Raw genomic sequence first — 13154 nt, 5'->3', positions numbered from 1 at the left:
AAATTATGTTCAAACTTGTCACCTGTCTCTGGCACTGATTGCAATCAGTGATTAGAAATGTTCATTGCTTCTTATAACTCATTTAACACTTATGGCATTGAATAGAGAAATTAATTACCTCATGTTTTGGTCCAGTTATCTTGAAATCAAAAAAAAAAATTGAAATTTTGAGGCATCCATGGCACCTGGACACTGACATGAATCACTCTGAAGGTCCCCTGTAAATTTCTTAATTGAAATTATACCAAAAAATTTTCAGATGAAGAGCATCATTTAAAATCAAAATTAATTCTGTTTTATTTACTGGAGTGAAATACTTACTTTTAATCGCTTTGGCTTTGGTTGCAGTGACAGCATCTTTCTTTTCTGTAAGAATGCAAAAAGTAAGTGTTATTTTGCTGGTAAGAAGGCAACGTTTACAAATGGTACAAAAGCAGCAAGAACAATGTGGCCAATGCTGGATCTTTAACTTCATGGAGCCATCAAGACATTACTGCTTAGAAGCAGGCCATTCAGCCCATTGAGTTATGGCCAGAATCGGTATAGCAATACAATCAGTCTCATTTCCTTGGTCCATCCCGATAGCCCTGTGAATTTATTTCCCTCCAGTGTTAATCCAATTTCTTTTTGAAATGATTCATCGTCTCTGCTTACACCACCATAAGCAGTGAATTCCAAGTTATTACCACTCACTGGATTAAAACATTATTCCTCACATCTCCTCTGCATCTCTTGTCCAAAATCTTAAATCTGTGTCCCCTAGTCCTTGTAACATCAGTTAAAGGGAACAGCTTTTCTCTACTCTATCTCTGTCATCATGTTGTATACTTCTATCAACTATCCTCTCAATCTCCTTTGCTCCAACGAGAACAACCTCAGCTTCTCCACCCTCACTTTACAGCTAAAATCCCTGATACCTGAAACCATTGCTAAATCTCCTCTGCACCCTCTCAAAGACTCTCACATCCTACCTAAAGTGTGGTGACCAGAGCTGGACACAATCCTCTGTGGCCTACCAGAGGTCTATAAAAGATTCAGCATAACTTCCCTGCTTTCGTACTCAATACCTCTAATTATGAAGCCTGAAATCCCATATCCTTTTCTATATATTATTGCAATATGTCCTAGCTGCCATCTCCAAGGATTTATGCACATGAATCCCCAGGTCATCTGTCTCTGTAAACTCATTAGAACTGTGTAATTTAGTCTATGTTGCTTCTCCCTATTCCTTCTACCAAAATTACACCACTTCACACTTCTGTGTATTCTAGCCTATCAATGTCCTGTTTTAGTCAATTGGTATCAACCTCACTGTCTGCCACACTTCCAAGTTTGGTATTATTGTCAAATATTGAAATTTTACTCTGTATTCTAATAACCAAGTCATTTACATATATCAAAAGTAGTGGTTCTAGCATTGATCCATGGGGAACACAACTATCACCCTCTTTTCTGAGTAACAAGCATTTACCACAACTCACTGTTTTCTGTCCTTAAGCCAATTTTTTTACCCAAGCTGACACCCTCCTATTCCTTGAGCCTTAATTTTGATAACCAACCTTTTAAGCAGTACTTTGTCAAATGCTTCCTTAAAACTGGGACTAGATGTTTGCAGAGTCTTGGAGGCTCTGGGGATCTTCCAAAATGGTGGGTGGGACCAGGATCCAGAAGTTTGTTTTTCTCAATTTCAGTTTTCTCTTTGTTCACTTATTTGATTTATTTTGGTACATTGTGATCCTGAGCTGCTTTCCTCTACCTCACTGGTAAGATCCATCAAGTAAGGTTAATAAAATCCTACTTCCAACATTTTTCTAGCGTGTGTCACACCTCTTTTAAAGTCATTTCAGTGAATGAAAGCAAGAAAACAAGCATCAGTTTAAACATGTTCCAGTAGAGAAAATGTCTAATTCCTGGTGAAGTTTGCATCTAATTCTGATCCTCTGAACACAGCTGTGTTTCACTGGGTCATTTATCCAAGATGTGACTATCTAATGTTGATGCACTGCTGAAAGGGGTGGACCCATTTTACATAATTCAAAATAACAGCATTTATTGCCCTTGCTTCTCAGTATTATGAAATCATTCTGCTATTAGCTTAAAATTTGGACTTAGCCTTTCCAAAGATCCAAATTAACTCAAATATCATTCCTGCCCTTCTACCTACTCAGCAGATCAGTTGTTTGAAAAGAGTTGTCTAAAGAGCCTTCGCGAGTTGCTGCAGTGCATCTTTGGTACATAATGCTGCAGCTGTGCGCTGGTGATAGAGGGAATGAATGTTTAAGGTAGGGGATAGGGTGTCAATCAAGTGGGCTGCTTTGTCCAGGATGGTGTTGAGCTTCTTAACTGTTGTTGGAGCTGCACTCATCCAGGCAAGTGAGAGTATTCCATCACACCCCTGAATTGTGCCTAAACATGGTGGACAGCCTTTGGGAGGTGAGTTACTTGCTGCAGAATTGCCAGCTTCTGACCTGCTCTTGTAGCTCTAGCATTTATATAGCTGGTCCAGTTACACTTCTGGTCAATGGTAACCCCCAGGATGTTGATGGCGAGGGATTCAGCAATGGTAATGTCATTGAATCTCAAGGGAGGATAATTGGATTCTCTCTCATTGGAGATGGTCATTGCCTGGCACTTTTGTGACACAAATGTTACTAGCTATTTAATCAGCTCAAGCCTGAGTGTTGCCCAGATCTTTTTGCACGTGGGCTTTGACAGCTGCTGTATCTGAATAGATACAGAATGTGTATTGCATTGTGAATGGCACTGAATACTGTGCAATCATCAGTGAACATCCCCACTTTTGACCTTATGATGGAGAGATGAAGCAGCTGGACGTGGTTGGACCTCGGACACTACCCTGAGAAATTCTTGCAGTGAGGTCCTGGAGCTGAGATAGTTGGCCTTGAAAACCACGACCATCTTCCTTTGTGCTGGGATTGATTTCAGTCAGTATAGAGTTTTTCTACAATGGCTATTGACTTCAATTTTGTTAGGGCTCCTTGATGCCACATCCGGTCAAAAGCTACTTTCATGTCAAGGGCCTTCACTCTCACCTCACCTCTTAAATCCAGCTCTTTTGTCTATGTATGAAGGAAAGCTATAATGAGCTTTGGTGCCAAGTGGCCCTGGTGTAACCCAACAGTAAGGAGACAATTGCTGAGTAAGTTCTGCTTGATAGAATCACAGAATCATAGAATTGTTATAGTGGAGGAGGGGACCATTCGGCCCTTCATGTCTGCACTGAATGAGCAATTCAGTTAATGCCATTCTCCTACCTTCTTCCCGTAACTCTGTATATTCTTCCTTTTCAGGTAGCAGTCTAATAACCGGCCTCCACTACACTCTCAGGCAGTACATTCCACACCTTAACTACGCGCTGCATGAAAACGTTTTTCTCATATCGCTTTTGCTTCTTTTACCAATTACTTTAAATCTGTGCTCTCTTGTTCTTGATCCTTTCACAAATGGGAACAGTTTCTCCCTATCTACTCTGTCCAGAATCTTCATGATTTTGTATATCTCTATCAAATCTCCTAGCAGCCTTCTTTTCTCCAAGGAAAACAGTCCAAACTTCTCCAATCTACCGATGTAGCTGACGTTCTTCATCCCTAGTACCATTCCCATGAATTTTTTTGCATTCTCTCCAATGCCTTCACGTCCTTCCTGAAGTGTGGCACCCAGAACTGGACACAGTACACAAGCTGAGATCGAACTAGTGTCTTATAGAAATGCAACATAACCTCCTTGCTCTCGTACACTATTGCCCTTTTAATAAAGCCTAGAATACTGTATGCTTTATTAACCATGCTCTCAATCTGCCACCTTCAATGACTTATGCACATATACACCCAGGTCCCTCTGCTCATGCACCCCCTTTAGAGTTGTATCCCATATATTGTACTGTCTCTCCATGTCCTTCCTACCAAAATGGATCACTTCATATTTCTCCACATTGAACTTCATCTGGCACCTGTCTGCCCAGTCCACCAACTTGTCTGTGTCCTTTTGAAGCTCTACACTTTCCTAATCACAGTTCACAATGCTTCCAAGTTTTGGATCATCCGCAAACTTTGAAATTGTGCCTGGTACACCAAGGACTAGGTCATTAATATGCATCAAGAAAAGCAAGGGTCCCAACAATGACCCCTGGAAAATTCCAGTACAAAACCTCCTTCAGTCCGAAAAACATCCAGTAACCACTACTCTCTGTTTACTGTCACTCAGCGAATTCTATATCCATGATGTTCCTTTCTCTTACCGTCCATGAGCTATCACTTTGCTCACATGTCTGCTGTGCGGCACCGTATCAAACAGCTTTTGAAAGGCCAAGTACACCACATCAAAAGCATTACTCTCAAACCTCTCTGTTACCCCTTCAAAAAATTCCAGCAAGTTGGTTAAACATGATTTTCCTTAAGAAACCTATGCTGACTTTCTAGGATTATCCTGCATTTGTCCATGTGACTATTGATTTTGTCCCAAATCATTGTTTCTAGAAGTTTCCCTACCCCTGAAGTTAAACGACTCACCTATAGTTGCTCAGCTTATCCTTACACACTTTTTTGAACAATTCTCCAGTCACCTGGCACCACTGAAAAATGATGATTGGCGCCTTTGCAATTTCCACTGTCACTTCTCTCATTATCCTTGGATGCATCTCATCCAGTCCTGGTGCACTTTAAGTACGGAAAGCCTATCCAATGCCTACTCCTTATCAATTTTAAACAATTCTAGTGTCTAAATTACCTCTTCTTTCACCATTACCTGGGTGGTATCTTCTTCTTCAGTAAAGACAGATGCAGTGTATTCATTTAATAACTCAGTTATGCCCTCTGCATCCATGTGTAAATCCCCTTTTTTGTCCCTCATCTGCCCAAAATATCCTTTTACCAACCTTTTACTATTTGATGTGGAGAATAAAGTGTTAATACAATTACTATGTGCTGTAAAGTGAATTATACTAATGAAAGCTGTTTTGCTTGCTGTATTTTTCAACCACAGCCCTTGGCCTACAAATCTGCATTTTGTTTTTCTATATATGTATAGAGGTGAAGTTACTGTAGCCAATAAGCCCAAACAGATTTTCTGTTTTTTTAATCTTTCGTACTGTCCCGCTAGCCTGTTTGTCTGTGAGAACATGATAGGATGTGTTTCCCAGGAACACATGAAGGCCATGTACAAACAAAACACGCTTGGGCATGCGGCCAGCAGAAGCTGTATTGTGTATAATGTGTGTCACAATTATTGCTTTTTGAGATGTTTCGGTTCACTAAAGCGTTCCCCTGCTTTAATTGTAATAAAATTTCTTACTTTCAGCTCACTCCAGAATCTGAGTGGTTTTTGTTCCACAACACTATTTGTACACCTATAGAAGAATTTGGGAATCCCTTTGATATTGGCTGCCAGTCTCTTTTCATACTCCCTCTTTGATTCTCTATTTGCTTTTTCATGCCCCCTCTGAACCTTCTATATTCAGCCTGGTTCTCAATTGTATTTTCTACCTGACATTTGTCATAAGCACACTTTTCTTCTTTATCTTAATTTCCATCTCTTAAGCACCATCAATAACACCTTCCTTCACTCTGCTGATTATCGAGATGAAACTGATGGGTGGTAATTGGCCGAATTGAATTATTCCTGCTTGTTGTGGACAAGATACACCTGGACAATTTTGCACAATGTTGAGTCAATACCCGCATTGCTGCTGTACTGGAACAGCTTGGCTAGGGGTGCAGCTAGTTCTAGTGCGTAAGTCTTCAGTACTAAAGCTGGGATGTTGTCAGGGCCAATCGTCTATCCAGTGCATTCAGTCATTTCTTGTCATCATGTCAAGTGGATCAAATTAGATGAAGGTTGGTATCTGTGATGGTGGGGGTCCTCAGGAGGAGGCCAAGATAAATTATCCATACAACAATTCTGACTGGAGATGGTTGCAAATGCTTCAGCCAGAGGAATTTAGATTTAATTGATCAATATTTCTGGAATAAAAAAATAGTTTCAGTAAGGATGACCATGAAACTACTAGACGGGTGTAAAAACCTATTTGGTTCTCTAATATCATTCAGGAAAGGAAATCTGCCATCCTTACCCAGTCTGGCCTGCCTGTGTCTCCAGACCCTAAGCAAGGTGGTTGACTCCTAACCATCCAGTTTTATTCAACACTTCTGTAGCGATGTGGTACATCTGAGCAGCCAGCTAAGCAACTTCAGAAGGCAGTTAAGTGTCAACCACATTGATGTGGGTTTGGAGTCACATGTTAGCCAGACCGAATAAGAAATTCAGTTTTCCTTCCTTGAAGGGTATTAGTGAATCAAATGTTTTTTTTCCCCATGATACATCTGGTCATTTCAGGATCATCATTATCTGATGGTTAGAAGTGAGGATGTTTGTTGATTGCACAGTGTTTAGCTCTATTTGCAATTTTTCAGATAATGAATCTTTTCATGCCCAAATGTGGTAAGGCCTAGACAATATCCAAGTTGGCACTGATAACTGGCAAGTAATATTTGCATCACACAAATTCTAGGCAATGACCATTTCCAACAAGAGTCTAATCTGTTTACTTTGGCATTCAATAACATTGCCATCTTCAAATCTTCCAACATCAACATTTTGGTGTTCACCATTGACAAGAAACTCAACTGGACAAGCCACATAAATTCTGCAACTGCTAGAGTAGATTCGAGGTTGGATAATCTGCACAAGTAACTCACTTCCTGATGCCCAAAATCCTTTCCATCATCTATGTGAGGTGCTTAGGACTAGAAATAGCCAGGGGCAGATCAGAATTAAATGTGCACCAGCATCATGGCTTCTTTTATTAAATAGCTTCTTCAGATGCTGCTTCTGCTAATACATTACATCCCTCCCCTTCATAGTAACCATGTTTCAATAATTTGACTCCAAAATGTAAATTATAAACTTAAGCATAACTTGAATATTCAACCTATTACATATTCTAACTCTTACATTAATTTAACAATGCACTCAGCTAGGTGCAATGAGATGAAAGATTTGTTCACCAACTGAAAATAGTTCACTACATCACATTCGCATTTAAGTATGGTGGATGCCTTCTTTCACGAGTAGGTTGTGGTCTATTGTCAGATGTGGTCTCATTTAAATCATGTTCTTCATCTGAGATATCGATGTAAGAATTGGAGTCAATGCTTACGATTGGTGTTTTCAGTGCTTTGAAGAATGACACGTTTCATATGATGATTTGAACTTGGCAATGATCATTGATCCTTTTGTGTTGATCACAACAAATGGTTCGATTTTATTAGAGTTTTTGCTTTCCAACATGACCATCATGTTTCACAAGCACTTTATTTCCTGACTTAAATAGCGTAGCTCTGAATTTCATGTTTTGATCTGCATTTACTCACAGTCAATCCTTGTATTCTCAATTGCATTTTCATAAATGTTGATCATTAGTTCCACGGAGTAGCTCAGGAAGATGTGTCTATGTAGGATGTGCAAAGATGAGTCTGTAAGGAGGCTTTCCAGTTGTTGAGTGAGAGTCACATTGTAATTGTGAAGAAAGCAATACAGCTCTTGCTTCAATGCCCTATGTGAGTGGATGTTTTGCTATGTGGATTGTTAAACAAGCGTACTAGTGGTCTATGATTATGACTTCAAACTCACTTCCATACAAGTAGAGATGAAAATGTAAGATACCCCATGTGATTCTGAGCACTCCCCCTTCTGTTTGGGAATAACAATGCCTATGGGTATTAGCAATCAGCCATTGCAACAATTGATAGGTTCCCTGCCTTGTATTTTTGCACGAGGACTTCACCCAAGCCAACTGGGTTTGCATCCATGACTAGCTGGATGGTTTTCTCAGAGTCGAAATAGGCATTTGTGTAAATTGCTGACAATCGTCATTTGATAAGGTGGACAGTCTGTTTGTGAGATGTAGTCCACTCCCACTTGGCGGTCTCTTTTGTTAGATGATGTAGGGAGCAGATGGTGTAGTGAGGTCAGGAATGAAGCGACTACAGTACATGATGAGTGCTAGCAGACTCCAGACTTCCTGTACCTTTGTCGGATCCACAGGATTTGCAATGGCTTCAAATTTCCATGAATCAGGTGATACTCCTTCATCACTGAACACATTCTGCTTTCAGTGAACAAGCCCTTGCCTTTGTTCAAGTTGAGGTTATATTCTGTAAGATGTTGCAGATGTGCATGTAAGCATGCCTCAAGTTCACTTTCAGTGTGAGTGTAGATTAGAATGTCATCACTGATGTTCAGCATGCCTTCAAGTCTTTGAACTGAATCATGTGCTGGAATTGACTCCAAAGTTGAGCCTCTTTTATTGAAAAAGTCCAATGTGAGTGCAGAATATGATAAGATACCTTGATTCTTCTGCAAGCTCGATTTGATAATATCCTGCATTGAGGTCCAAGTTTAGCGAAGTGTTCAGCACTGTGCACATCCTCTATGATGTTAACAATTGTCAGTGTCAAGGTCTTCCTCATTGTATGGCTTGGTTTGTTGACTGCATATCAATTCAGATTTTAATCTGGCTTTCACTCTTGGGTTTCTTGATGACTTGTATGGGTGAGACGCAAGGGGTAGGCTCACCCCTAACTTTCTCAATAATGTCAAGGTCAGTTAGATGTTGAAGTTCCTTCTCAGTCTGCTTTCTCACATGAAACAGTATTTTTCACCATTAATGTACTACTGGGACACATTGGGATCTACATGCAACTTGAATGTTAACACTTTCCAGTTTGCCAAAACCAGTAAAGTAGTCAGAATGCAATTCAGGAATGTTGCTGGTATGTGTAGGAATCACATAAGTGATGGCAGTCATGTGCAGATCTGTTGCTGTGTGGAAATGATAAACCAATCACATTCTCCAGATATGACATAAAATACCGCCTTCATCCTGGTGTCTTTGAATGACCTTGGTGCTTCAAAAGTCCCAAGAGTTTTCAGAGGTTTGTCACTGTTGTAAGGGGAAATCTTCATGTTCCTGGTTTGCAGAGAATAGGTCAATCCTAAAGATTATTGAATGTTTTGTTTCCCACGAGATTGACAGATGCTCCTGTATCTATGAAAATATCTATGTCCGAGTAGCCAAAGGTTACTGTTACATGTGGCTGATTGCTGTGTCCAAAAAGGAGCACAAAAGCGTGTTCAAAAGTGTCTGCAACTTAAAATGCTGTTTCCCTGCAAAACTCCCGCAAAAACATTCATACCTTCTTAATTTGCATTTTCCTCATTGCCAGTGTGAGGGTCTTTTTTTCATTCATTCACAGGATGTGGCTTTGCTGGCTGGACCAGCATTTATTTCCCAACCCTAATTGCCTTTGAGAAGGTGGTGGTGAGCTGCCTTCTTGAGCCGCTGCAGTCCCCATGGTGTAGGTACACCCACTGTGCTGTTAGGGAGCGAGTTCCAGGATTTTGACCCAACGACAGTGAAGAAACTGTGATATATTTCCAAGTCAGGATGGTGAGTGACTTGGAGGGGAACTTCCAATTGGTGGTGTTCCCATCTATCTGCTACCCTTGTCCTTCCAGATGGTAGTGGTCGTAGTTTTGGAAGGTGCCGCCTAAGGAGCATTGGTGAATTCCTGAAGTGCATCTTGTAGATGGTACACACTGCTACTACAGTGCATCAGTGGTGGATGGAGCGAATGGTTGTGTATGTGGTGCCAATCAAGTGGGCTGCTTTGTCCTGGATGATGTCAAGCTTCTTGAGTGTTGTGGGAGCTACACTCATCCAGACAAGTGAAGACTATTCTATCATGCTCCTGGCATGTGTCTTGTAGATGGTAGCCAGGCTTTGAGGAGTCAGAAGATGAGTTACTCATCTCAGGATTCCTAGCCTCTAACCTGCTCTTGTAGCCACAGTATTTATATGGCTATTCCAGTTAAGCTTCTCATTGGTAACCCCCAGGGTGTTGATAGTGGGGGCTTCGGTGATGGTAATGCCATTGGATGTCAAGGGGCGATGGTTAGAATCTCTCTTGTTCGGAATGTATTGCCTTGCACTTGTGTAGTACAATTGTTACTTGGATATTGTCCAGGTCTTGCTGCATTTGGACATGGACTACTTCTGTATCTGAGGAGTTGTGAATGATGCTGTACATTTTGCAATCATCAGCAAATTCCCCACTTCTGACCTTATGATAGAAGGAAGGTCATTGATGAAGCAGCTGAAGATGGTTGGGCTAAGGGCACTGCCCTGAGGGACTCCTGCAGTGATGTCCTGGAGCTCAAAGTACTGATCTCCAATAACCACAACCATCTTCCTTTTGTGCTAGGTATGACTCCAACCAGTGGAGAGTTTTCCCGTTGATTCTAATTGACTTCAGTTTTGCTAGGTCTCCTTGATGCCACACTCGGTCAAACGCAGCATTGATGTCAAAGGCAGTCACTCTCACCTCACCTCGGGAGTTCAGCTCTTTTGTCCATGTTTGAACCAAGGCTGTAATGAGTTCAGGAGCTGATTGGCCCTGCCAGAACCCAAACTGGGCATCAGCAAGAAGGTTATTTCTAAGCAAGTGTCGCTTGATAGCACTGTTGATGACACCTTCCATTACTTTACTGAGGATGGAGGATAGACTGATGGGGCGGTAATTGGCTGGGTTGGATTTATTCTGCTTTTTCCTTACAGGACATGCCTGGGCAATTTTCCACATAGCCGGGTAGATGCCAATGTTGTAGCTGTACTGGAACAGCTTGTCTAGGGGCGCAGCAAGTTCTGCAGCACATGACTTTCAGTACTATTGCCGGAATATTATCAGGGCCCTTAGCCTTTACGTTATCCAGTGCTTTCAGCCATTTATTGATATCATGTGGAGTGAATCGAATTGGCTGAAGGCTGGCATCTGTGATGCTGGGGACCTCCAGAGGAGGCCGAGCTGGATCACCCACTCAGCACTTCTGGCTGAAGATAGTTGCAAATGCTTCAGCCTTAACTTTTGCACTGATATGCTAGGCTACCCCATCATTGAGGATGGGGATATTTGTGGAGCCTCCTCCTCCAGTGAGTTGTTTAATTGTCCACTGCCATTCACTTCTAGATGTGGCAGGACTGCAGAGCTTAGATCTGATCCATTGGTTGTGGAATCGCTTAGCTCTGTCTATCACTTGCTGCTTATGCTGTTTGGCACACAAGTGCCAATAGTTTACAGAAAACTAGATAATCTTGGAAAAGACACTCAGACAGCTGCAATATCCCCACAGCAGGAGGGTAATAAGAAAATGGTCATGAACTATCATGAATCATTGCATGTAAAAGCCTGCTATTAAAATCTATCACCATCAAAAAATAGTTCAGTAAGAGATTCTCAGCATTTGGCACTGTCATTTGTTGCTGGAGAAGATAATTACCACCGATTTTGTTTCTATCTACAATTAATATTAAGCAATGTTTTCAGTGTATACCATTATTTTTCAACCTTAATTTTTGCTCTGATTGTTGCAATATGATAGATCATTCAATAGCAGGGATGTGAATAGTTTACAAACTCCTAAAGGCCATTAGCTAAATGTATATAACTGAAGTTGCTTTTAAGAAACTCCTTTAAATGTTATATCTTAATAAATTATAAATTATGCATTTATATTACAAATTTTCTTTAGATTCCTATTACTGTTTTAAGTCACACTGTACAGATGGACTGACTTCACTTGATTCAGATTGGTTCCAATGTCTGAAAATAATTTAATGGGAAGGTGGGGGAAGGTTTAACCTTATTGTCAGGGGGAAGGGCTAATGGAACAGAATTAGTTGGGAAGTAAAGAATAATCGAGTTAGAAAGGATACTGAAATTCAATATGAAACAGAGGAGGGCTGGGAAGTCCTGAGGATTTCTCATAACATTTTATATTAGACTTTCTTTGCTGAGTATTTGGCTGATCTGAGTCTCTGCACCTTCTTAAATGACCTTGACATCCTCCCTAAAGTAGGGCACCCAAAAATATACTATGGTCAGAACTTTTTCCTCATTGGGTGGGTGCACGCTCGACCCAAACGAAAGTAAATAGTGCGCAATGACGTCTGGCGAGCGCCCCGACGTCATCGTGCACTCTCAGAATATTTCACTTGGCGGGTGGACACAACAGGCAGCCGTGCGTTCGCCAACAAGTAAGCGGCCTATTAAGGCCCTTAGTCAATTAAATAAATCGAATTTTTCACTGCCCATCCAACTGTTCGGTTGGTGGGCGGGCAAATAGGCCAAATGGCCTTTGCATTTTTAGCCAAACCTCATCCACAGGTAGGATGAGGTTTTGGCCAGTGATTAGTAAAAAAAATCAAAACTTTTAAAACTCATATTTAACATGTCCTTGCTCATGTAACGGAGCGATGTTAAGTTGCACCCAATAACAATCTGTCCTATCTATCAACTTGTCTAAGTCCTCCTGAAGTTAGACGGTTTTCTTCTCAGTTCACCATGCTTTTTATTTTTGTGTTATCTGCAAATGTTGATATACTTCTATTCCAAGCCCAGTACACTTCCATAGATAATGAGGAGGGAAAAGTCCCAATATTGCTTTCAGGTGGCCGGTGGAGGTGGTGGGGGGGGGGGGGGGGGGGGGGGGGGGGGGGGGGGGCGGTGGGGGGGTGGTACAGGGAGGGGGAATGAGGCAGGTAGTGATGCATCACTATTTATATTTAAACAGTCCAAAATGATTATTCTCTTTTTTCAGCTGTACAGGGATTCAGATTACTTCACATGAAAAGAAAAGATAAACTGTGAGGAGATGTACACTTTATTTTGCAAAATAACTTGATTTTAATGGAAATGGACCAGTAGTATGGTATTTACTGTCCTGGTGTAGGAACCCATGTGAAAATAAGTCCATCAAAGTTGAATTGTAAAAACCCAAAAGAGCCCTATTTTTTTCCCATTCTTTCATGGGGCGTGGTCATCAATGGCAAAGTCAGCATTTGTTTCCCATCCCTAATTGCCCTTGAAGTGAATGACTTGTTGGCCATTTGAGAAGGCAGTTAAGAGTCAATCACATTGCTGTGGGTGCGGAGTCAAATGTAGACCAGCAGATTTCCTTCCCTAACGGACATTATAGTGCACCAAATGGGTTTTACAACAATGGTAGTTTCATGGTCACCATTATAGAGACTAGCTTTATATTCTCTATTTATTAATTAAATTTAAATTCCACCAGCTGCC

General features: G+C 41.1%; 1 protein-coding gene across 1 annotated transcript in view; it reads right to left on the bottom strand.

Annotated features, from left to right (window-relative positions):
* trdn (triadin) overlaps window positions 1-13154 on the bottom strand; it is a 389006-nt gene that overhangs the window by 99451 nt on the left and 276401 nt on the right. The window contains exon 11 of the mRNA XM_041187396.1: window positions 322-366. Coding sequence (XP_041043330.1) covers window positions 322-366 — 45 coding nt within the window. The remainder of the gene's footprint in view (window positions 1-321; window positions 367-13154) is intronic.

Source organism: Carcharodon carcharias, chromosome 5, assembly GCF_017639515.1.
Source record: "Carcharodon carcharias isolate sCarCar2 chromosome 5, sCarCar2.pri, whole genome shotgun sequence".
NCBI lineage: Eukaryota > Metazoa > Chordata > Chondrichthyes > Lamniformes > Lamnidae > Carcharodon > Carcharodon carcharias.
The sequence above is the reverse complement of the archived record's forward strand: the minus strand, read 5'-3'. Positions and strand labels throughout refer to the sequence as shown.